We start from the raw sequence: 26,714 nt of genomic DNA, 5'->3' as shown, positions 1-26,714 counted from the left end.
ACTATTTTTATGGGCACTGGCAATAGAGTAGCTTGTACTAAGCAAGAGAGAAGGAGAAAGGATGTGAAGAGGAGTCTGTTTCACAAGCATAACTCATGTCCCTTTTATAGTTTGTGACTATCCCTTCTCTTTAATCTGAATAGTTTTTCAGATAGTTTAAAACAACCATATAATATCAAAAGTATTTATTTTTAGGTTTTATTTTATCAGTATATGTAAAGTTTGTCTTTAATTTTAATTTTCATGTGAAACTAAGAATATGCTAGATATAATAGATGCCCATGTGGGTTTTTTTCTCTCTTTATTTTAACCAGCCACTTATTCCTAGAAGTCCTACAAGCAGCGTTGCTACACCATCCAGCACTATCAGCACACCCACTAAAAGAGACAGTTCAGCACTCCAAGATCTCTACATACCCCCTCCTCCGGCAGAGCCTTATATTCCCAGGTAAAAAGCTAATGATGATGTTGCAGGTTCCTACAGTTTATGGACAAAGAATGGCATTTGTAAAAGACTGAGCATTCAAACAAATTTAAGACAGTAGTTAAATATAAGAAAAATTATTACACTTGTTGAAAGTACGTATTCATGTATTTGGATTGGAGGATGAGGCCTCTGATATTTTCCCATGGAGTTCGACTAGTTGTTAGAAATATAAGAGTGACTACACTGAATCAGACCCATGATCTGTTTGGTCGGGCATTGTGCCTCCTGCAGTGGTCCACGCCATTTATTGCAGAGAAAGGTGCAAGACCCTCAGAGTAGGTAGATGTGGGCTAATCTGCCCCATGGTGGTGTCATCCTAATCCCTAGTAGTGAAAGATTGTCTTGAACCTTGAAGCAAAACTAGAAAGAATACTTTGTGTCTGTGATGTCTGCCATCTGAGCCAGTGACAGAGATTGAACTGGGATATTCCATAGCTAAAAATGTGAATTTCTATAGCTTGAGCTAAAGGGAGAGGCTCTTACTGCAATGGATTGCTACTTTTCTACAGCCATGGTCATTCTTTTTTTAGATATGTTTTGTATAACATAATTGGAGCAAATTGCTAGGATAATATTTGAGGTATGACTTTCATTCTATATTCTGTAGCTACCCAATTGTTCCATAAATATATATGCCACTCTGAGCTGAAACAGCCACCTTCATCATTGTCCCTTCAAGTCTCCAGCTGTCCTCCTCTGTGTCACTGAACGTTTTCCTTCTGACTGAGCTGTCAGCCTCCAGTTAGGAGTCAGAAGAGCAGCAGCAGATTCATCCTTCGGTTTACCACACTGTCCTATTACCACTCATCCAATTCAGTATGCTACTGCAGTATACTCTGTTGTTCCTCTCCAATAATTCCATATGGATATTATAGCATATAAATACATTTGTTAAAATATGCATTGTAAGCAATACAGATGCCTTAAAATACACCGTGAGAATAGCAAGAGAACAAAATTCAGAGGAACAGATTTTTCTTAAAATGTTTTGGTATTAGTGTGTGTAGAACATTATATGACCAAATAGTGATTTAAAAGCCTTTTTTTTCCCTGGCAGTCTTTTGTTACATTTACTGGGCTACGTTGGGAGAACAATGTGCATATTTCCTTAGGGGTGATTAGAGTCACTCAACAGTGACCCTTCCAGCCAGTTGATAAGATGTATTGCCTGATGCTGACAAGGCTTTCTTATGGGTTATCCCAGGGTGAGGTGAATGGCAGCTTAAACTGGCAGGGGAAGAGAATTGTGCATTTATGAGAAATCCTTTATTCTCCAGAGATATTGAAGACCTTCTGAGTCAGAATACTGAATTTCTTGTTCATGGTTTTGATGATGTCACAATTCTTCTATGAAGCCATGAATTGAATTTTGTAATTCATTCCTGGTCACTCCATTGTCTTATCTAGTCTATCATTTATTTTTAGAAAAAATGCTATGTGCTACCACTTTATGTAGTATGCAACATAGCTAGCCCCTGCTTAAACAATTATTCCAATTTGTGTCTTTAAAAAATGACAGACAATACAGGTAGTTTCTCATTAAGGATTTATTCTTCTAATTTATTTGAAATGCCCATAGGGAATCAACATGTTGTTAATTCATCTTGTAACTGGATGTCACCATATCTCTATGCAAGTGCTACTGAAAGAACATTGTACCCTCAGAAAAATTATCTTCAGGCCTCAAAGATTTAATTCTAAACACTTTAGGCTAAAAGAAAAGCACATAAAGCAGTCAGAGTTCTTCAGGTTTCTCTTTAGATGTAAACCTTATAGTTATAGACTATAGACTTTTTATCTTTGAAACTGAGATTCAAATATGGCTCAGAGAATTAATGCCTATAAACTGCTTATTGCATATCTAGCTCTGTTTCTTTTACTATATTAATTTTATTAAATGAGAAAATGAATTGGTTTTGCACAGCATTTTTAATGTGCAATCCTACTTCAACAGCTGATAACCCATCTATCACATAAGTTGTGATGTTTGAAAATGCATCCTTTATATGATTTATTCTAGACATAAAAACAATAAATTATGGTAGGGTTGGTGTGTGGACCGACACTAATGAAATACTATATCAGTTACTTATCAGTTCATTGCACCTAAAAAACTAAGCTTATTGCATGATTAAGCTGTGCATTTCTGTAATTTTTTTGTCAGTTTAATCCTATTGAATGGTAGTTCACTTCACAAACCCATCACATAATATATTGCATAATATGACTTGATTGAAAGATGTGTTCTGGCATTTTAGCAGTCTTTTGTCTATAATTATATGTATTTATGCATCTCTTCATTTTTATTTTGTGTACCATCAAATAGCTTGGTGCCGCTCTCCTGGGTTACTGTGTGCATTTTTGGTTGACTACAACAAAACCAATAATTCTTTTGCTACTGGAAAATAATAGGGATTCACTCCTTCAATGTATATTATATATCTCTGTAGCCATACCACCTTTGGGTCTGACTATATGCACAAACAGCAGAGACAAGAGTTATCAGTGAAACTAGAGAATGTGTAGTTGGAACAATGTTGGAGCTTATCTTCTTTGTGGAACAGTCATTTAGAATTCATATATTCTATTTGAACAGAGTTACCCATCCATCATATTTTCATAGGTACAGTTAGCGAATACTTATATATATTTCTCCCACAGCAAATGCAGTGAAGCAAAATTTTGGCATGAACATCTCAGGTTCATATTCAGCAGTTGGGTGTCAGTATGTAACAAATTATGACAGCAAATGGCCACCAGAGTCTCTAGCTGAACTGCATATGTGAGGCATGGGAGTTAGAAATGAGGAACTTCAGCTCCAAAAATTTGAGCTTAAGGTGATTCCTTTTGTGATCCCAGACTCTTTACAATGCCTGCAAAGAGGCTATAAACTCTACCACAACTAACTGAAACTATTCTTCTTTATAGTAGGGGTCTTTGGTTTTGGAGCTAAAGAGACTACATTCATTCCCCAATGAATGAATGTGTGAAGTTTGCTATTCTTTTGACTATTGTATCTGCTGATTGTGACTACAGCTTCAGTAAAGGTTGGGGCTTAGCTGTCTTAGATGGGCCTAGGACTTCAGAAGTCATTTTAACTCATCCTGTGGTCACCCAGGACTTCATCATAAGTAGGGATAGAATGCGGGATTATCAACTCCAGAAACAATCTTTTCATCACTCAAGCTAAGGAGTTCATGGAGTTCTTGGTGGCTATTGCTACATTAATATACTATCACATCTCAAAAGCTAAACAGGATCTGGTCTGGTCAGTTTTTTGAAGGGTAACTTTGAAGGACAATCTGAGGCATGCAGATGCTGTTGGTGACCCACTAAGTGGCACACTTGGATTCTGTATATTTAATCAATTTTTATTTACAACATAAAGTCATCTATTCGTGACTCCAGGAGCCTTTGACAGATTAAAAATCAATTATAAAAGAATAAAGCAAGCATCATCTCCTTATCTGAAAAAAGAAAATGCTAGTTTTAAAAAAATCCAAATAATAGTTTACCTTGCAGAACATCTAAGCCCTCTTGTCCACCTCCCTTCTCAAAAGACCAAGAATGATAGATGGGCTTTGCAACATATCCAGAATTCAGGCGATTTAAGACTGGGAAGGAGTAAATTCAGAATGCAATTGAAGTGAATTGCCAGAGTTATATGGAACAGCTTGCATAGTAGTGCAACCCCCAAAGATCAGTATTATCTATTTCTTGGTCATATAAATATTTATATGCACCCACACTCTTAAAAAAATGTTCAAGACAAAAAAAAGTCCTATTTCAGTTCATTCAAAATCTCTCTTGTTTACTACAGGGATGAAAAAGGAAATCTTCCATGTGATGATATTGGCAGACATATAGTGGGCAAGCCAGTTCATAAGGGTTCCGAATCTCCAAATTCATTTCTTGACCAGGAATATCGGAAGCGCTTTAATGTGGTTGAAGAAGATGCAGTCTTATACTGCTATGAATATGAGAAAGGAAGAACAGGCGGCTCTGGGAGGAGAGAGAGCACTCCAACGTATGGTATGGCATTGTTCTAATAAGGATAATCCAAATCCTTTGTTTAGTTTTAGTAGATTTGTTGGTTTATGTGTCCTTTTGAAATAGAAACTATGTGTGTATCAATCTGATTTTCTATTAATTTTATTATGGGAAGATCTCAGGCTAAAAGCTTTTGATATTGTGTGTCAAAAAACCTTACTGAATGACTTAAGGCATAAAAAATGGGAGATTAGTCCAATTCCGTATTCTTTATGATGACTGTCAAACAATTTTTCTGTCCAGAAAGTTGTACTTAATAATATTACCAGCTTCACCTTCCAAATTATTGGATTACTATTCTTAACCCAGTTTACAACTTCTTCCAGGGTATGCAGGAGATAACTTTGAGTACCATTGTGTAAGGAAAGCAGCCAGTAACCAATTTATTTACAACAAGGATACAGGATGCAAGTCGTTCCCTGCATAATGACATATGTTGCGTAGGTTCTAAAAATGGCTATATTAGTAAGAACTGTCCTGTGGTTTTCCTCTATTTCCAAAAATGAATTATGACTGATTGCCTACATTTTGTAACATTAGGTGAATTCTTGCTTACCTTAAAGTATGTGGATTGTAACAACTTTTTAATTATAATAGATCACTCGTGGCTTGAAGTTAATATATTGTCCCAGCATGCAGGTTACTCAGTACTCCTCTACACCGTAGGGTTGGTGAGGTGACATCTTTTATTGGGCCAACTTCTGTTGGTGAAAGAAACAAGCTTTCAAGCTCCACAGAGCTCATCTTCAGGTCTTGATGTAAGCTGGAACCAATATGGTTACAACAAAGCTTCATCTAGTAATGTGGAGTGTGCAAGTGTGTGTGTGTGTGTGTGTGTGTGCACACACATCAATAAATATACACAACACTATTGTGCTCTGCTGGATCGAATTTCAGATCTGTTCATGTCTCCCTCTAGTGGCTGGTCCAAAGAAGATATAGGATGGGACTTCCAAAGGAATACCAATGGGAGCTGAGCACCTAACACCCTTAGGCTCCTTTGAAAACCCCAGCTATAATCCATAGAGCTATCACACTATTGGAGCCTCTGCATTAGCTGAAGTAGTACATTTTCACAGCTTTGGAACAGAAGAACTTTGTTTCTGTTCCTGCTGAAAATTGAGAAGTTGCCATGGTGTGGAAAGAAGTTAGGAAGGAGTCCACCGGTATCATATAGGACCATATACTTTTTGTTTTAGGTCCAACTGAGGCATCTATTTGTGGAATTTTCCTCACTGCCCAAATTCAGACAGGGCTTATACCAGTGGGCTTCTCACCACTACAATGTAGTGATGAAGCAAATTGAGCCATTTCAGAGACAAATTAGTTTGTACCCACTCCTTCACATACTATGCTACCACTCTCATACCTTTACCTTGCCAAAAAAGGAATTCAACTAAGGTTTGTCTGTCTCCAAAAAATAATCAGAATGTATTGAGCATAACTGTTGTGTAGAGAATCAGACTGCCCTTAACAAGACGTTTTGACTGCTGTAATTTTAGCTGAGCACATTATTGAATACTGTCCAATGCATTTGCTGTTCTATTTTAATTATTAAGTTCAATGTAAGATGCATGTCAGAATAATTATGGTAATCTTGACACCACCTTCCTTTTGAGGAGAAGACAAAGTAGAATTAATTTATCACAGTGCACAGATTCAGTACACCATACTCAGTCCTTGATTGCAGCCAAGCTTTTGAAATCCTTTGAGAGAGAAAGTACAAACTGAACTCAAGCTGTATAAAATATTCTCAGGACTCTGTGTAATACACATACAGAATACTAAAGGATGCATTTTCATAAAGATGCACCCGCTTGCAGAGTGTGCCTTTTAAAAAAGAGAAGAGTGGAGGAGACGAGCCCTGGAGCATCCCTAAAGACAGTTATTGTCAGTTTTATCCCAGCCCTCACTTTATTTTTTTAAAAGGAAAGAGTCAAAACAAGTAGAAGCAAGTGATTGTTCTCTCTATATAAAATAAAAATTGCAGGGTGGGGTAGTCTAGGATCCCTCAGAATTCTTTTTTCAAAGCAGTAAAATTCCCACCTGCTTGCTGCTATTGTAACTGAGGGAACCAACATCATTTAGTTATAGCAGCCAAAGGGAATGATGGCAGCATGAAGCATAAGGACCTATAAAACTAAACCGTTTAGCAAAAATACCATATGAATGTTTGTGTGTCTCCAGTCTACTGAAGTAACAGACATGTTGCAGCATTAACATTTTTTTAAAAGTATATATTGGTTGTGACCATTGTGTTGAATATGTTTAACCACCCAACATTGGACATAAGGTGCAGATATCTGAATGATGCTGTGAACGCAGGGAGTGGCATTTACTCTGTTATGTTCCACTGTCCCTATCATTATTGCCTCTGATTTTATTTCCTTCTGTTCTCTCATGGGGATGGATGAGCATGGCCCTTAGTGTTTTGAGAATAATAATTTCCTCTGCAGTAAAATAAAACGTGTGACAATACAGTACTTTGGAATTCCTTGGTAGCACCTTTCACTCACTTTATTTAAAAAGAAAAATTTCCAATATGATCCCAGATATATAAGAATTGTTCCATGAGCGCAGTGGTTTCAGAGAATACTTTTCTAAACTAAGCTGATCATACAGACAAATGCTATCGAGATATATTTGTGTGCATCAGATTTTTGCTCTTTGTAAATTCTATTTATTTTTGAGGGTTTGTCTGCAATTTGCCCCCAAGTGCTGAAAGAAACTATGTTTCCATGTACATGTTGATGCTTAATTTTTTTCTACTGAAAAGAATTGTCACTGTATTTTAAGGGCCCATACCCTACAAACACTTATGCATGTATTTTACTTTAAACATAAGAATAGTTCACAGAGCATTTGAAGGATTCAGGCCTAAATGATTAAAGCTTCTTCTCACCTATTTCCCCTCCACCACCCCTAAAACTAGTTGTTATTGAGATCAGTGTCAAAATAAAATGTAGTTCAAATACATTCTCCATCTAAGATAGCCGCTAGAAAGACTATAGGTGAGTTTTCCATGTATCTCAAATCAGTAATTGGTGTTGATTATCAAATTCTCTAGTATGCTGGTCTGAGCCACATGAACATTATTTTCTCTCAAAGACTGAATCTATTGTAGCTAGCCTACACTGGCCCAAAGGAGCAGACTAAAGAGACTATTCTTTGTTTCATTGTTCATACTTAGAATTAGACTGTTGTTGGAGTGGGACAACTCCATATTATTGTAGATAAAAATCGGCATGTGTGTATTTTCTTATGATGTTTCTAACTGGGGTGGAGGGGAAAGTAGTACTCATTGTTTTATTAAGATGTTGTCTTATCTGGAGAATTATAGTTCATTTTCAAATCATTATGTGATTATACTCTTGTGAAAAAAGCCCCAAATCTGAATATCACTAAAAGAAATTGGGGTAATAACTTTTCACCTCACTTCTCTATTAGCTCAGAAAAGTAGTTGTGTTCCTTCAACTGAGCTACATTGCTAGACTGTGCCCTCTTCTAAGTCAGACGCTTAAACTGCTATTTATACCTATGCAGCATAATTAATGGGTGTGTACCACAGTGTCTTGCTACTGGGTATCACTTTTGTGAGTCTGGTGCAATATCTCTTCTTGGTTCAAAATGTCACAACATATAAATCCTCCTGCAAAATTCTCATCATCCCTCTAATTTTAAACTGTGTGCACATTTTCTGTTACAGCTCACATGGCTCTCTGAAATGCTCAGGGCATTACATCAACTTAGCTACAGCTATTAAAACTGGATGTTTCATTTTTAGAGTGCAGTCACATCCTGAGCTGCATTAGGATTTGAATGCCACAGATCTAGAGTAGAGATGGCCAAAGTTCAGGTGCATAGAGACACTGGGATGCTTAAAGATCTGCCCGGGAGTCAATTATTATGCTACATGATACTTTTCCCAGTTGCCACTGTGAGGACTGAGCTATAAATATGTGGATCATAGTTAGCACTGGGAAACAGTGGGGTTATTTAATCCTTCTATAGAGCCTTTCATCTTTGTTAGTTGATTGTAATTTAATTTGTTTCTCTTGTGTACACCGTACTGTTCAATCCCTTTCTGTGTTTATTAATTAAAATGTACTTATTTTTTTAAGAGTATTGACGTTCCAGTCACTAAAATGCCCCCAAAGCTTTCCACATGTAATTTATCAACTCAGGGTTTATATGTGGCATATGAACATGACCTGGGTGATTTCACAGAAATGTGTAAAACCAAAACAATTTGTTTTGTTTTGTGGTGAATTACTAGTGCATGCCAAATGGAGTTGGAGAGTCCAGAGCATTAATTGTTTTCAGCACAAGCTCATAATCAATAATATGATACAATCATTTTTAAATGCCTTTGGGCCTGCTCCTTCAGTTGAGATAAAAAAGACTTAGTTATTTTTCAGAAATGAGGGAATTGATTTTTTGACAATTTTAAAGGATAGATTTCTGGCTTGTTCTCTATTACTGATTGGTAACTACCATACAGTTACTGCCAATTGACCTCTGAGAGCTTCAGCTTACATCCCAAATTAGAAGTTTCCCTGAGAATGTTCGTTAGAGAAAGTTGTTGTAAAGGATCCATGTGAGTTGAAGAGGAGATTGGCAGAGTAGGAAGATGAATGAAATTTGCCATCATGAGAAGGAGATCATTTAGGCAATCCAATGGATAGTTCATATATGAATAAATATGGAGCTTTAGAAATCAGCACACAGAGAAAACATTTGTTATGAATGTGGTCCTTGGTAATGATCAGACCTACCTGTTTTTTATTACAGCTTTATGAAAAGTCTTGTGGTAGACGCAGTATTTTTTGTATAGTATGGTTTGAGTTCAGTACAGTGCATCACAGAAGAGAATTGTGGTGTTTAGATGTTGCTTGTAATTATTAGAACTGGGAGCACTGGCTGTTGAGAGTCTGAAAGGACAGGAAACAGGAAGGAGGGGGAAGGAGTTGAGGAGGCAGAGTGAGAGTTACAGAGGGTGCAGCAACAGCTTGGTAAAGAGGTTTCCACTTTAAAAGTAAAGTCCTGTTGAAGTTTGTTAGTACCTTGCCTGGTTGCTACAACATTTTGGCGATGAGGATGGATCTTCTGCCTCTGAACCCACCTGCACCCTTTCTGCAAAGCCCAGGTGAGCCTCCAATTGCTTTTACTGCCTGGATCCATATGTTTGAGACTTATCTGCTTGCAATCAGTGCTACAGAGATTTCTGAAGTAAGAAAGCGTGCTCTGCTAATCCACTGCCTTGGAGCAGAAGGGCAGCGTATATTTTACACTTTTCCCCTTGCAGATGATAAATATGAGACTGCACTCACTGCATTAAAGAACTTTTTTGTGCCAAAAGTGAATGTAGTAGCTAATCGCTACAGATTTCACCAATGTGAGCAGAAACCAGGGGAGACTATAATGCAGTATATTGCTTCCCTGAGGAGTCTGATTGTAACTTGTGACTTTGGGAATATGGTAGATGAGATGATTAGAGACCAGCTCATTGAGAAAACAACTATGCTTCGTGTAAGTGAACGCTTACTTCTAGAACCACAACTTACAGTAGAAAAAGCAATACCCATTGCTATTCAGATTGAGTCAGCTACAGCTGAAGCCAAAATAATGAGCAGGGATACAGGAGGCACAGTCCAGGCTGTGACTCCTTTGCAGAAAAGCTCACTATCGCTGCAGACAAACAATTGCAGGAGGAAAACTAATGAAAAGCCACTGAATCAGCAAATGGAAAATACAGTAAAAGCATGCTTTCGCTGTGGATCCCCACAACACCTTGCAAGCTACACAGGATGTCCAGCAAAAGTAGCTTAGTGCAATCATTGCAAAAAGATTGGGCATTTTGCTAAAGTATGTCGCAGTAGCCAGTTCAATCAACAGGTGCATGCAGTTACCATACCAGATGTTACTGTGCTGAGCGTGGACAAAACCACTACTGCACTTATTCCAGAACTGATAAAGTGCACTGTAAAAGTTTCTGCCATACTCTCAGGCAAATCACACTCTATTCAGCTAATGTTGGACACTGGCTCAGCAGGATATATACTATCTGATTCCATCTATTTGCATTACTTTAAAGATGTGCCTCTTACTGAAACAAACTTCAGTTGGTGTGCTATTTGAAAAACCATATTCCAGTACATGGCTGCCTGCCAGCAATAGTTACTTTTGGTGATTGCTGTGTAACTGCAGAGTTCTACATTGTCCACAAAGGCACTCCTATCCTTGGCAGAGATTTATTGGCTGCTTTAAATCTCAGGGTAGTTAATGGACGAATTGCTCTTCCTCAGCAAAGCACTCTTGCGGTACACAGACCAGTTTCAACTGGGACCCAACACCAGGTTGAGGAGAAAAGTTAAAATGTGGAATAATGTGATGCCTGTATGACAGAAATTACGGCGCTTACCATTTTCAGTCAGGGAAGCTGTTTCAGAGGAATTTAGAAAACTTGTTCAAAAGGACATTATTGAAGAGATTAACTCCTCGGAATGGGTTTCACCTATAGTAGTGATGCCGAAGAAGGGTGGAGGCATTTGCCTTTGTGTGGACTTAAGGGAACCAAATAAAGCTATTGTGATTGACAGCTATCCTCTTCCTCACATAGAAGAAGTATTTGCAGAACTCCGTGGAGCAAAGATGTTTTCTACTCTTGATTTGCAGAGCACATACCACCAGGTTATGTTGCATGAAGATAGCAGAGACCTCACAGCATTTATTACACATGAGGGCTATTTTGTTTTAAACATGTTCCATACCATCTCGCATCAGCCCCAGGTGCCTTCCAAAAAATTATGTAATTGATTCTGAAGAATCAACATGGAGTTCAGTGTTATTTGGATGATATTATTGTGTTTGGAAATACTACTGAGGAGCATGACAATAACCTGCAGTCTGTACTAAACTGCCTCAGCAAAGCAGGCCTCAAGCTCAATTGGTCCAAATGCAAATTTAGACAAACTGAACTCTCCTTTCTGGGGCATACAATTTCACAGGCTGGACTAAAATCTGATCCAGATCATATCCTGGCAATTTCAAATGCTTTTCCTCCAACAGATTTGCAAACCTTACGTTCCTTCTTGGGGCTTACCTCCTGGTATGTAAAATTCATTCCCAGTTATGCTTCTGTCATTGAACCGTTACGAGAATTACTACAGAGAAGTTCCACCTTAGTGTGGATAATGGATGCACAAGCTAGTTTTGAAATGGTGAAAGACTTGATTGTACATAGTCCAGTACTTGCGCTATTCAGTCCTGCATTGTCCACAATTATAACTACTGATGCTTCTGATTATGGACTTGGGGCTGTCCTCACACAACTTCATGAGGACAACCCAGAGAGGACTGTTGCATTTGCTTCAAGGACACTGAGTAATACTGAGAGAAAATATTCTACAGTCGAAAAAGAAGCACTTGCTTGTGTCTGGGCTACTGAAAAATGGAGAACTTACCTGTGGGGCTGCACATTCAGGTTGTACACAGACCACAGCCCTTTGATGACTGGGAAGAGCAGGATATCATATTGCTAGATGGTCTTCAAGACTATTCTTTTTCAATTATGAACTGGAATATAAGCCTGGAAACAGAAATGTGGTAGCTGATTGCCTTTCTCGTCTGCCTTTGCCTTCACCAGATGGTCCACCGTAGGATGAGTTGCGCTTATTACAAGCACTCTTACTGCAGTTACAAGAGAACAATTTCAAGCTGCTTGTTCAACTTGTCCAATCCAACAAAAACTATGGGAATTTTCGACAAAGAGCTGGCCCAGTAACCCTAAAAACCTTGACCCAATTTTGCTGCCTTATTTTAGAGTTCGGGATGAACTTTCTTTGCTCGATGGCTGTGTGCTATAAGGTGCACACCGGCTACTTGTGCCAGAAGAATTACAGTCAAAACTCATACACCTAGCACACGATACTCATCAAGGAATTGTCAGAACCAAACAACAACTACGGGATCTGTATTGGTGGCCAGGGATGGACTCTCAAACTGAAGCACTCATAAAATCCTGTGTCACTTGCCAAATGCATGATAAGACAGCAGTGATATGTATCCCTCCATTACAGTCTGTTCCTCTTCCTGAATCTGCATGGGAAAAAGTGGCGATTGACATTGTAGGACCCTTTGAGACTGCTCCAATTGACTGTCATTATGCCATCACTTTAATAGACTATTTCAGTAAATGGCCTGAGGTAGCGTTTACATCGCAAATCTCTTCTGCTACAGTAATTAAGTTCCTCTCTTCAGTTTTTAGCAGGGAAGGTAACCCCAAAGAACCGGTTTCAGATAATGGGAGTCAATTTACTTCCCTGGAGTTTGAAACTTTTCTAGCAGAGAGGATCATTTTACACAGAAGGTCATCCCTATATTACCCTCAAGCCAATGGGGAAATCGAACGGTTTAACAGAAGTTTGAAAGAGAGTTTGCAAATGGCTAAACTGGGAGGGCGATTGTGGATACCCTTCACTACTGATTTCTTGCAAGCATACCGGGCTACACGACATGCCACAACGCAAAGATCACCCGCAGAGTTACTGCCTGGGAAACAGATGAATACTAAACTGAACATTGCTGGATTGTTAAAGGCACAACCTGAGGCCCCAGCTGAGGATGATGTGAGAAAAACAGTTGAACAGAACAAAGCAACTATAAGGCTTTCACAGACAAGCGGTGGGGTGCTAAGGAAGCAAAGTTTAAGTGTGGTTCCTTCGTTAGAATACGAAAACCTGGAATTTTATGCAAAGGGGACCATAAATTCACAGGTCTTCTTAAAATCATAGAGAAGAAGGGACCTTACACCTATCGACATTCTGATGGGCGGGTATGGAATGCTTCTTATCTTGCACCTGCCTATGCACCAAGAGGAGATTATGCCAACACCCAGTCTTCATTGGATGACTTCACCGTAGTATCAACACAACAAGACATTGCATTGGAACCAGGGCTTGAGAGACAGCCTGTCAGACCCAGACGACCACCTGTCTGGACTAGAGATTGTTATGTAGTATCTACAGTCTTTTCAGTGTAATATTTCTTCCAGAAGTATAGTGTCTTGTTTCCTATTTGTTCCTATGTTAGAACAATAATGTTTATTTTAATTGGGAGAGTTTCTTAAGAGAGGAGGGAATGTGGTGTTTAGATGTTGCTTGTAATTATTATTAAAAAGTCCCCCAGGTAAAGAAAAAAAAAAGTGGGCATCTGACCAAAAGAGCCAGTGGGAAGGCTAGAACTTTTTAAAATTGGGAAATAAACTTTCCTTTTGTCTATTGTTCTCTCCGGGCTGAAGAGAAGGGCAGCAGGAATTCTGTGTAAAGTTTGAACCTGATATGAAAACCATCTGATCATATCTAGAACTACTTTTAACAACTCAAATATGTAAGTAAATTAGGAATGTATAGGAAGACGTGATTAGGTTTATTTTTGTTTATTTTTTAAGGTTTGTGGGCTCCTCTGTGCTAACCCCAGATGCTTTAGTTTGCTTGTAACCTTTAAGCTAGCCCCCAAGAAAGCTATTTTGGGTGCTTAATTTTTGGAATTGCTCTTTTAAAATCTAGCAAAAACCTAAGTTCCAGATGTATTTTCTTCCTTTTTGTTTTTAATAAAATTTACCTTTTTTAAGAACAGCATTGGATTTTTGGTGTCCTTAGAGGTTTGTGCATATGCCATTTGATTAGCTGGTGGCAACAGCTAATTTCCTTTGTTTTCTTTCTCAGCTCTTCCCCGGAGTGGGGGTCAAAGGGCTTGAGGGTACCGGGAGGAATTCGCAAGTGCTCCTTCCTGGGTCCAAGGGGTTTTTTGCATCTGGGTGGTGGCAGCGTTTACCAAGCCAAGGTCAGAGAAAAGCTGTAACCTTGGGTGTTTAATACAAGCCTGGAGTGGCAAGTATTAATTTTTAAAATCCTTGAGGGCCCCCACCTTCTGTATTCAAAGTGACAGAGTGGGGATTCAGCCCTGACAAACTGTATATCTTGTCTTCCTGTATATTTATTTACAGAAATCTTTCTAGTAATGTCAGTTAATAAAACTTTCCAGGTTATTTTATTTGAATTTTGCTGTGTTTTGAGACTAAAGTTATATTCATACTGTTATGCATTGTGACTAAAGGATTGGTAAGCAAAAAGTAAGAATTCATTCTGTTTGTCAAGGGTTTAAAATATTTTGGTTTTGGACTACCAGATATTGCAGTATATGCCATGAGCTTGTATTGCTATCTTATATCAGTACATTATTTAACTTGTTGAATATTTCAGATCTCCTTATATAGCTAGTAATTAGGTTGTGCAAAACTCCTTTCCATTGACCAATTTCTGTACTTTTGGAACTTTCTTAAAAGGAATGACAATTTCTCGCATTTTTTAAAATACCCCCATGGCTCTCAAATTAAAATTTTAAGTATAATACACCTCCACCTCGATATAACACTGTCCTCGGGAGTCAAAAAAATCTCACTGCGTTATAGGTGAAACCGCATTATATCGAACTTGCTTTGATCCACCGGAGTGCACAACTCTGCCCCCCCGGAGCACTGCTTTACCGTGTTATATCCGAATTTGTGTTATATCGGGTCGTGTTATATCGAGGTAGAGGTGTAATTTGATGTGTCTCTTTTCTGTTGTTGTCTTCTAAAATGTGAGTGAATTTTCCAGAATGAATATGCTGTGTTTTGGGTGGGTGAAATGCTTCATCCAGAGAGGCTATATTTGAGGTTTGAAATCCTTGTTTCCATGCCCATTCAGTCATTGATGTATCTACTAAGACAGACGCAAAGTTGCCATTTGTGGCAACGTTTTTTTTTGTGATATGGACACAGGTCTGATATCAGTTAGTCTGAGACCAAAAGCTCGTTTCACATAGGGCATAAAACAATTCTCTCTTTATCTCAAATTGCATTACAGAGTAATTAACAGATGTTAAGTGGAAATGACTTGGAAGTCTTTATGTGCTTGGAAGAAGCTCCTTCTAAACCTTGAGTTTTAAGTCTGATGTTACCGAGAGGGATTTTTTCTATGTCACTGGGGTTATTTCCTAAAATATTTAACTTCCACTTAGACCATTAACAATAATGGACTGAATAAATTTGTGTATCAACCTCTTGTCCAGAAGATCTACCGGATCTTTTCCCATAAATAATTAGCCTTGTAGAATTAACATACATATTAACACTTCATTTAAAATATTTTGAGTTATACAAGACATTGTAAGAATTTAGCATGATACCATTTTTTCTCTGTTTTAGGCAAACTAAGACCTATCTCTATGCCAGTGGAATATAACTGGGTAGGGGATTATGAAGATCCCAATAAGATAAAAAGAGATAGTAGGAGAGGTAAGTGACCTGGGACACTAATATTGTGCAGTGCTGGATGTTTTTCTTAGCATCACTTAAACTGTAATGAGCTTTCCTTAAGTCAAGTCCTCATTTGGTTCCTCCCTTAAAATGTGGATTTCTGTTAACATAATCTTGGAGTGTTCCCATTTTTCATTATGTATACTTGATTTTTGCTCATCCCCATGTTCCCTGTATAGGGCCTGAGGAAGTTGCAGAGCAGAGGGGTACCAATTCAATTTGACTGTGTTTCATTATTTTAAATCCACTTAGTTTGAGGGATTGTTATTTTCGGCTGGAAAACATCCCAGGGGGAGTTAGTAGGGCTCAGCTAGAAACAGATCAGAGATGAGATGTTCTCCAGATGAGAGGTTCAGCTGCAGAATTCCACTGTGCATCCATCCAGTATATTCATAGACTTTAAGGCCAGAAGGGATGATCAGATCATCTAGTCTGATTGTCTGTATAACAGGCCATAGAATTTCACCCAATTGCCCATATATTGAGCCCAAGGCAAAACAAAATTAAAACATGCCCATTGTTGAGTATTTTTATCACAGTAGTACCCAGAGACTGCACTGTGCTAAGCACTGTACCAATACGTAAAGACATAGTCCCAGAAAAGCATACTCTCTAGGGAAAGACCAGTGTTTTAACAAACTGTTCTTACCCCATCATTGTTTTATGTTCACACCTTGTAATTTGAAGTTCTGAGGCTGTAGTATTGCTACCTCTTAAACTCCAAGAAAGGATATAGCTTACTGTACGCAGCAAAAGACCACTAGCATAGTTTGCCTTACCACTACAAAAAGGAATTATTTGTATTGTGGTGGTGTTTAGTATTCAAGGATCAGAAGCCTCTTGTTCTTGGTGCACACACAATTGAAAAGCTGTCCCTATTCTAAGAAGCTTGCTGTCCAAATATAAGATGAGACTCAACAGATGGATAGAAACCAGGAGGGAGAACAAGGTAAAGTGAAATAGTCATTGCAAAATACACACCACCTTATTCATCTATGGTCTAGTTTCTAAAAACAAGACTGCAGATGTCATAGTAAAGTAATAACTGTATTTGGTGGAAGACCTGAGGGCAAGTGATTTTTTTTTTCTAATTTCTTTGACATGAATCTTGAACCTTGTCCATCCCAAAATAACTATTGCTATGTTAGCATATTCACAACATACAAATAATTTATGGAATACATTTTGTTTTATGAGGCAGAGCTAAAGACTTCAAAAATGAAGATAAACCTTAGCAACAGACGAGTGCAGTATATTTAAGAAGAAGAAGTGGCATTTATTAAATTATTTGCAATTCAGTCTTTTATTACTTTTTTTTCAATAGAAAATTCATTACTTCGCTATATGAGCAATGAGAAAATAGCTCAAGATGACTACATGTTTCAAAGGAATAGCAAAAAGGATACAGGGAAAAAATCCAAAAAGAAAGGAGACAAGAATAGTAGTCCAAGTCATTACTCCTTGCTGCCTAGTTTACAAATGGATTCATTAAGACAAGAAGTCATTGGCACACCTGGGCCAGACACCACATACTACCATGTGAGTAAAAATAACAAGATGCATGATGATGATGAGAGACCAGCTTGTGACTTTTTAATGTTGCTTATTGCACCCTTTTCTGTTTGATCCTATTTCAGCTGTTACTGTTCTGAGTATAACTGTGCCCTCTTCCCCCCATCTTTTGGAACTCTGATTTTAATCTTACAAACTGGGGAATGGATATATCTACAACTGTGTTTAAACTCAACTCATGATCCTAAAGGGGATTATTTTTTAAATGGAGTTTGCCATCTTTATCTTGCCAGCCTCGGCATAGGAAAATCATCTGATCAAATAACTATTACCATTCAAGTATATATTTCACTGTGCTATCATATGTCAGATATCATTAGGCATATTACTAGATGTATGATTAATATGACCTGGAAAGGATCGATAAAATAGAGGGGAAAACTGAGGTGTTTTTTTCTACTTTTGATTAAGAAGAATCCTAAAGTCTGTAGCTGCTTTTAGCATATAGCCCTCAGTAACTCAAGTGACTCTGAAAGAGAAGAGTGTTGAATTTGATGTGAAATGTCAGGTAAATCAGTAGGTATGTCCAAAAATGAAGTATTAGTTAGAAAATAGCAAGATGTTTTGGAGTTGCTGTCATTTTTCCACACGGAATAACTACTAAATATTAAATGTTTAGGTCTCAATTCAGAATAGAGGAACATAATATACCTCCCCCAAAAGTGAAACTTGATCAGCAATTAATCTCATACCATGGGGTTTTCTTATTGTTTGATACATTTGTTTGAAGTGTATTACTGTTAATAATTCATTTGAGTACATTTAAAGGAGGAAAACAAATGTATTCACAACTTTTTTTATTTTTGAATTAAATAGCTCTGTTCTCCAGGTGGAAGGAGCATCGCAAAAATAAGCTGCTTAGGCTTACTGTATTCCTCTAAGGGAGAAACAAATAAGTTCTACAGCGGGGTTATCAAACTAATTGCTGTTATTTTCACATATCAGGAAAAGAGCCATAATCTAGAATGTCAGTATGCATGGGATCTGTTGTTGTGGCTTGATCCCAATTTCTGCTGTGATGGTGTATGTTCACAGCAGATGGAGCTCCACTGAGACTAGTAGGAAACAGGTGCTCTGTTCTCCTCTGATAATACACTGGGCCATATCCTCAGAGGTGGTCAGTTGATATAGTTTAACTGAAGTCAATGGTGCAACATTGATTTACATCATCTGATCATCTAGCCCATTAATTTTAATACTTCCTTTGATGCTCCTGTGTATACAAGTTTGATCATTTTCAAGAAAGGTCTTATAGATGTGGTATAGTAGAGCTACTCATGGTTCACTTTAATTAACACGAGTCATAGGAGCAGCGAATGTGCTTTCCTTGTCTGTTAATCCACATGCCGTTGGTGTTTTGCCTTTTCTAGTGCTAACATCTTGCAGTGTCACCTTTAGGGCAATACAAATTAAGTCCAAAAACTGTCATCTCTGAGTAATCAATGAAAGTAGAAACAAATGATTCATCTAGCGGGTTGTGAAGTCAGATTGCTTTATAGCGCTCTTCTGTGTACATAAATTGTTTATAAATTGTATCCCCTTCCTCATATCTGCAGCCAGTGCTAGCAGAAATCTAAATCAAGCCAGGAAACCTTAAAATCAAATGTATTGAAAATTGGGAAGTTTGAAGTTGGAATTTTTCTGTCTTTAGAAGTATAATGAATTTTCAGCACCTCTTCTTATGTTCATATAATGCTCATTTCTGAATTCACCACTTTTCTCCATTTCAAGCTCTCCTTTCTTTCTTTTCTTCTACATATTTTAAGTGTAGTTCTCGTCTGAAAAATGCTATTTTGGGGTTACATGATTATCATCAGTGACTTCCATATCCAATTTGCTTAGTTTCCAAAAATGTTTTTTTTCCTAACTAGTAGCACCACAAACTCCACCAGAATCTGAAAATGAATCTAAAGTCTTTATTGCTTATGTATAATTGACAGTAAGGATACCTGTGTAGTGCCAGTAACCTTTAGGGAGATTGTACATGTCTCTCAAAAAGAGAAGAGACAGGACTGGGATGTAGTAAACACAAGGGGAGTTGTTTATTCAGAATGCTAGACACACATACACCATGTGTCTCCTTGGTGTTCTAGCTCTTAGATGGAGGAAAACAGCTTAAGCTGCACTATGTTACCACACAGTACAGTCTATCTGTTTTTCTGGACCATATTAAGCAATTGTGAAATAGAGTACTTGACATCCTACATAAGTAAGGGTGTAATATGGCTTCCAGAATCTGTAACTAGCAGTGAAGCTGGGAAGGAAAGAGACAAACATGGAATCCTTCACACAACACCATCTTTGGTGTCGCTTTGTAGAGAAGAACCACACTTTGAAGACATTGAAAATCCTGTGTATTAAGGCTATGTGGTAGACCCCTAAAATTGTACTAGTAGTGTAGGTACAACAGAGGAAATATTGGCAGAAGATAAAATGGAAATATCTTCAGAGGACTAAAGTTTCATAAATACTTTTAGGTCATAGTTCTGAAAATATTGTTTATGAATACAGCATTGTCCGTTATGCTGCTTAATTAAACTAAGATGATAAACTTGCTTCTTCACTCATAATTGTGTGATTTAAATGAGCCTTTACCTTAAATAAATGGATTTTGCCACTTCTTACTTATACTGAAGATATGTATGAAAGTAATAGCTATCTTGAAAGCTGGCAAAACTTCTGCTTTCTAGTTCCTGAAGAAAATAATGAGCACGAAGTTCATACTGTAAAAGAAGTTGTGCGTGTGTGTGCGCGCGCGCATGCGTGCATACGTGTGCACATGTACATTTTAAGGAGAAATACTTTTAAAACATTGCATGATAAATAATAGACCATATGTCCTCAAATGGTGATCTGTGAACCATCAGTTATCTACAGAGTACTTGATTCATAGATTTTTAAGAGCAAAAATGGACCATTGTGATCGTCTAGTCTGACCTCATAACACATGCAGTTGGACTTTCATGAATTAATTCTTGCTTCAAGTCCAATAATTTTGATTGTCTAAAAGATATGCTCCAGTTCAAAGATCTAGTCTTGATTTAGAAATTTCCAGTGATGGAGAATCCACCACAATTCTTGATAAGTTGTTCCCAAGGTTAATTACCTCCACTTAAAATGTTGTGCCTTATTTCTAGTCTGAATATAATCTGTGCCTTATTTCTAGCTTCAATTTCCAGATATTGGATCCAGTTGTACCTTTGTCTGCTAGATTGAAGAGCCTTCTATTATCAAATTTCTGTTCCCCAAGTAGGTACTTATCAAGCAAGTCACACCTTAACCTTCTCTCTGATAAACTGAACAGATTGAGCTCCTTAGGTCTCTCATTATAAGGCATGTTTTCTATTCCTTTAATCATTCACGTGACTCTTCTCTGAACTATGTCCAGTTTGTCAGCATCCTTCTTGAAGTGTGGACACCAAAACTGGATACAGTATTCCAGTAGCAGTCACACATGTGCCAAATACAAAGCTAATATAACTCCCTACTCCTGCTTGAGAGTCCCTATATATGCATACAAGGATTACATTAGCTCAGTGGTTCTCAACCTATTTACAATTGTGGGCTTCATCCAATACTACCTGTATGGCCCTAAGGATGTCACTTGGGCTGCAGCTGTGTGCTGACTGGGTTGCAAGCAGCCCATGAGCCACAGGTTGAGAACCACTGCATTTTGGCCACGCATCACACTGGAAGCATGTTCAGCTGATTACCCACCATGACTCCTAAATCTGCTTCCCAGGATAGAATCCCCTATCTTGTAAGTATGGCCTGCATTGTTTATTCCTAGATGTATGACCTTCCATTTGGATGTATCAAAACAGATTTTTTTATTGCACTTATTTTACCAAGTGATCCAAATCACTCTGTATCACTAATCTATCCTCATTATTTACCACTCCCCAATTTTTGTGTCATCTGCAAACTATCTCAATGATGACTGTATGTTTACTTATAGGTCATTGATAAGTGTCACATAACATAGGATTCCTAGAAATCCATGGAGTCATTCCTCATTTACATTTACATTTTGAGACCGATTGGTTAGCCAGTGTTTAATCCATTTAATATATGCCGTGTTCATTTTGTATGTTGCTGGTTATTCACAGATACAGCCAGTGCCATGGAACCAGCTGGCTATCTTCTTGCTTTTAGCTGGTTCTGTACATGTCTCGTCAGGGGGAAAAAAATGCATGACAAAAAAAAAACTACACTGACAAATTGAATTATTGCCTACATAAATTATACACTACTGTCCTGTAAATAAAACTGGTAATTGTAATTAGCAATGTTCATTATAATTCAAAAGCACATAACTACCATTTATGTGTTAAAATAAAAAAAATCAACCCATTATATCCTGAAATATGTGGTCCAATTCAAAAGAGGTTTATTATCACACACAAACTAAAAATTAATGATATGTTCTGAGTTAATAACCTGAGGCCTTTAAAAACAGGGTAGTCTGTGAATTGTATTATTTTGTTGTTGTTTTTTTATTCATTTTTCTTTATCAGAACAGTGATATTACCAAATCCGTAAAACAAATTATGGTTTGTAATTGACTTACCATGGCAACAAATGTCTGCTCGGGAAACATGTTAAAGAGTTATGGCTTTAAAAATTAAATAGTTGTTAATTATATCCAGTAAATGTGTTTAACTGTTACATCAGTATACACACGTACTTTAACAAAACGTGAAAGCAAGCTAGTTTATATTTTAGTCTGCGAAGGTGATTGAAGGTGGATAAGAGAGAGAAATAATAATTTTAAGATTATCCACCATGTCACTACATAGCTTTGGATATTTTTCATTCCGGGAAACGTTTCAAACCTACATTGATTTTTGACCAAGTTGTTCTTTTTTCTTCTTCTTTTTCTTCAGTGTTGTTGAGGAAATATCAACCAGAGTGTTAATATTTTTATTAAGTCAAGGCAGACTCTTTGAGCTGCTGCTATAATCCAAAGTACAGTCAGGGGTTCAAAGTGATGTATTACTGTGGATACAAAGTGGTGCAGTTAAAAATGTCTTGGACCTTTGGGGCTCTGACACACACAGTTACATAAGTTTGCTGTAGTGCACTTCATAGGAATTTCCCCACCATGTTATGCTTTATTTTTGTTACAGGAAAAGAAAGTAGTTATTTAAGAGGTAAATTGTGTCATGGAGTCAAGGCAAGTTGTATAACATAAATAAATAATACTTTCTGTCCCTCTAGAAATAGCACTACAGTTGGAAGGAAAAAGAAACTGACTTAACACAATAGAACACTATGCAAGTAAAACAAGCATTATTCATAAATTGTTCCCAAATCAAATGTAAGATATTGTTATTGTTGACATCACTAGTAATCAGGTTCCCCCATGAAAGGCAGGATATTAAAATTTTCCCCTTATAATAATAGGAGATATACCTATCTCTGAGAGCTGGAAGGGACCTTGAAAAGTCATTGAGTCCAGCCCCCTGCCTTCACTAGCAGGACCAAGGACTGATTTTTGCCCCAGATCCCTAACTGGCTCCCTCAAGGATTGAACTCACAACCCTGGGTTTAGCAGGCTAATGCTCAAACCACTGAGCTATCCCTCTCCCCCTTACCATACTATAATGTAACAAATAGCCATATTACATATATGTCATTTCCCCCCCTTTCCAAATGATTTTATATTCTGTTGTTCTTTCAGTGTATTAGTCAATTCCTGTTGATCTGCTGTTTGTAAAGGTGGCTAAACAGCATTATAACTTTGCATAGTCTCTAGATATTGAGCACTATTTTAAATCATTTTGACACTAAGGGTACGTCCATACTACCTGCCGGATCGGCGGGTAGTGATCGATCTATTGGGGATCGATTTATCACGCGCTCCCTGTCGACTCCGGAACGCCACCAGGACGAGAGGCGGAAATGGAGTCGACGGGGGAGCCGTGGCCGTCATCCCGCGCCGTGAGGACAGGAGGTAAGTTGAAATAAGATACATCGACTTCAGCTACGCTATTCTCGACCCCCCCAGTGTAGACCAGCCCTGAGTTAGCAATACTTTTTTTGAGTGGTGTACTTTTCATTGAAAAGACTGGACTTATTCAGTGGTTGAGATGTAACTGATAGAGGCCTCTGAAGCCAGAAAGGGTGGATGGAGAGAGAAGAGAGACAAGCAGAGCAATTCTTGGGATTTTTGTTGAGGATTCATTAACTTATATTTTGAGATACCCCCAAATTTGATTGATATTTATATATTAAATATGGGAAGCTGTGAGCCTGAGGCCACCATTAGCCTCTTGCTGCAGATTTGGTACAGTTTGTGCACACTTGCAACTGAGAGGGGAAAAAACCCTAAAACAAAAAAGAAACAAAAATGGCTTCCTTTTTAACCTGGAAAGGAATCCAGAAAAGATGGGAGAACATTTAGGTGATTTTCAGCACCTTTCTATAGTATTGTACAATTAATTAAATACTCATCACAATGAGCACCCCTGTGAAAAAGCCTAGCATTCATACCCCCACTTTGTACGTGGCGAAATAAAGGCAGAGAAGTTAAGAGTTTTGTCCAAGGCCACAGAATCAGTGCCAGGGGATGGATTAGAGGGAGCCCCTTGCTCTTATCTTATCTAGATGAGGCAACCAGTCATCCTATTTAGTTGACTCCCACCTTGTTTCCAGAGATTATGTTTGCTCACCAGTGTTGCTGTCTCAGCAGCAGGCAACCATCTGAGGTCATGGAGGTCTCAGAAACATCCATGATCCACACCCAGGTAGGGCTGATCCCAGCAGATAAAAATAGTTAAAAAGTGAAACCAAACATTGAGCTAACAGGTTTTATGGGACCCAAAAGACCAGATAGGGGTGGCTATGGAAAGAAGACCATGATATTTAGGAGAAATCTATCTTCTAATCCTAGTCATTGTTTTATAATCTCAAATCTATTTTTTTTGGCAAAGAAAAAAATCTAGAAACATTTTAAAGTAAATTAAATTGAGAATTAATTTTCATATTTAGAGGCCCATTGGGGAAGAGGGACTGTGGCTACCGATTTTTCTAGATCCCAAAAGCCAGCCATGGATGAGAGGTAGATTCTCTCTCATAAATTTGTTGTTCCTCTCCACATGAAGACTGAGATAAAAGAGAGAGAGAAAATACTTGAACAAATACTACTTACCCTTATTATTAAGCTTTTTGAATCAAGGAAGTATATTAAGAGAGTGTGTCTGCATGAAACCTTGTAGCAGCATGCACATGAGAAAAGGGGTCTGCACTTCTTCATACAACACAAGTCTCCTAATAAACTAGTATACAAAGACCTTTTAACATGTAAATAAAGGATTAAAGCTCTTAGATCCATGGACAGAAAAGGCAACGTTGCATGCTGGGAGGTCAAAAGAATTAGTATTTTATTTTCATTTTAAATTACTTCTGCTTGATTATTTTTCCTTATAATTGTGCACTTTTAACAAAACAATTACAGGGAAAAAGTAAAAAATACAAAAAACAGATTTTAAGAAGGTGTTTAAAATCTGGACACTTGTTATTGTACCATTGCAAAATATGTTGCTTGGCGTATTTTCTACTTTCAGTTGCCTGAAGTACACAAAGTCAAATCATTTAAACATCATACTATCTAGTGCTTAATTTGTTTCAGGGCTGAGCCCCGGCACCTTTAGGCTGGCAGTTCATAGCCCCGGCTGCATCCGTTATGAATGTAAAAAAATTGCTTGAGCCCTGGCATCTAATTGCTTGAGCCCTGGCACGTGATTACTACTGCCCTGGCACCTCTTTCATTACAAATTAAGCACTGTGACGATCTCGTTTTTGATTCAATAGTCTATAGTTACTCTGGTCACTTCGTAGTATAAAAAATCTACCCGTTGCTCTGGAGAGCCAACTAAACCTGGAGAATCATGGAAAATGTTTTGCACAAACATTTGCTTTAATTTTTAAACACTAGTTTCAGCAGTGTTCATGCCTCTTTTTCATTTTCTTTCCATGAACTTTTGTGGCTGAGTAGCATGAATGTTTGCAGAATTATTTTAGGTTTATATGCTTGAATTCCCAGGAAGGCAAATTTTATATTTCTTTTTGCAAACATTTATCAGACACCTGATTAAAAGAATTTTGCACATCTAGTTAGGGTACAAAAACAGTGCTATCTATCTGTTGACAAATAAGAAACAACTCTTGAATTTCAAATAAGCAGCCATAGGTTAAATAAAATTCAGGAAGACTTTTTGGTCGAATAATGCATACATTGTGAAGAAATCGCAATCTGTGCACAAAAAAGTAGGCAAAATTTAAGTTAATTTAATTTGTTACAAATTAATCCCTTAGCTCTAAATATAACCGTGCTACAGTACACAAAGTAGCTTCCATTGAAGACTTAAGAAAATAAAAACCCATGTGAAGGTGGTGCACATCATTATTGAAATTCCCCTGCAAATGAATAAATAATTATTTGTAGCCTCAGCCAGAATTCTGAAAAAAGTGAGTGCGTACAGTTAGACTCCTAACTACATAGTAAGCACCTAGAACCAGCTTGATTTTTTTTCAGGTTTGGAGTGTCCCCAGTTCCCACTGAAATATTAATAATATTCTATAAAAATCCAACTCTGCTCTGGTACATGAACATTATTTTAAATCAATACATGTTGCATTAACTAACTCAAACTTTACCAGATGATACACTCTACCTTCCTATGCTAACTGATCCCCATTTGTGCCTGAAAGGGATTCACCTTAAAAAAAAAAGACAGGAGGTAACACTACCTGCTCTCCTTCATGACTTTCAGTGGAGAGCAGGTGTAAGTCGCAGATGAAACTCCATAGGAGCCTTCACTGACTTAGTGTCTTCCCAGCTGCCCAGTGTTGCCTATCTTTTGGCTTGTGCAGGCTCCCAGATGGATGGGAAACACTGGCTCCTTTCTACCCCATCAGTCTCCCTTCATTGAACTTTCTGCTGTGGATGAATCTGGGCCAACAAATCTACACTACAAACTGAGAAGGAGGGGATAAAGTATCTGTAGCTTGCATCTGTGGCAGTGGTAAGAATGTAGGGCAGCCCTGCTTTGTTCAGTAGAAAAAGGAATAGCTTTACAAAGTTATAGAAGGATAAAGAGTGCTTAAAAGTTTATTCAAAAGCAAAGCTGCTAGTAAAATATTCTCTTTAATGTGATACAGAGTGAAACAGTTGTCAGTGCTATGGATGTATCTGACACCTATTCATACCTTGCGCTGTCACCCTCCCCACTATGCTTCAGC

The 26,714-nt window shown here is 37.8% G+C and overlaps 1 protein-coding gene across 5 annotated transcripts in view; it reads left to right on the top strand.

Moving 5' to 3' along the window:
* CNKSR2 (connector enhancer of kinase suppressor of Ras 2) overlaps window positions 1–26,714 on the top strand; it is a 362,143-nt gene that overhangs the window by 221,731 nt on the left and 113,698 nt on the right. For all 5 annotated transcript variants that reach the window (XM_045012122.1, XM_045012114.1, XM_045012050.1 and 2 more), the window contains 4 exons: window positions 315–448; window positions 4,308–4,519; window positions 15,786–15,875; window positions 17,221–17,435. In XM_045012122.1, the coding sequence (XP_044868057.1) occupies window positions 315–448; window positions 4,308–4,519; window positions 15,786–15,875; window positions 17,221–17,435 (651 nt within the window). The remainder of the gene's footprint in view (window positions 1–314; window positions 449–4,307; window positions 4,520–15,785; window positions 15,876–17,220; window positions 17,436–26,714) is intronic.

The sequence above is a fragment of the Mauremys mutica genome, chromosome 1 (assembly GCF_020497125.1).
Source record: "Mauremys mutica isolate MM-2020 ecotype Southern chromosome 1, ASM2049712v1, whole genome shotgun sequence".
In the NCBI taxonomy this organism is placed as follows: Eukaryota; Metazoa; Chordata; order Testudines; family Geoemydidae; genus Mauremys; species Mauremys mutica.
The sequence above is the reverse complement of the archived record's forward strand: the minus strand, read 5'-3'. Positions and strand labels throughout refer to the sequence as shown.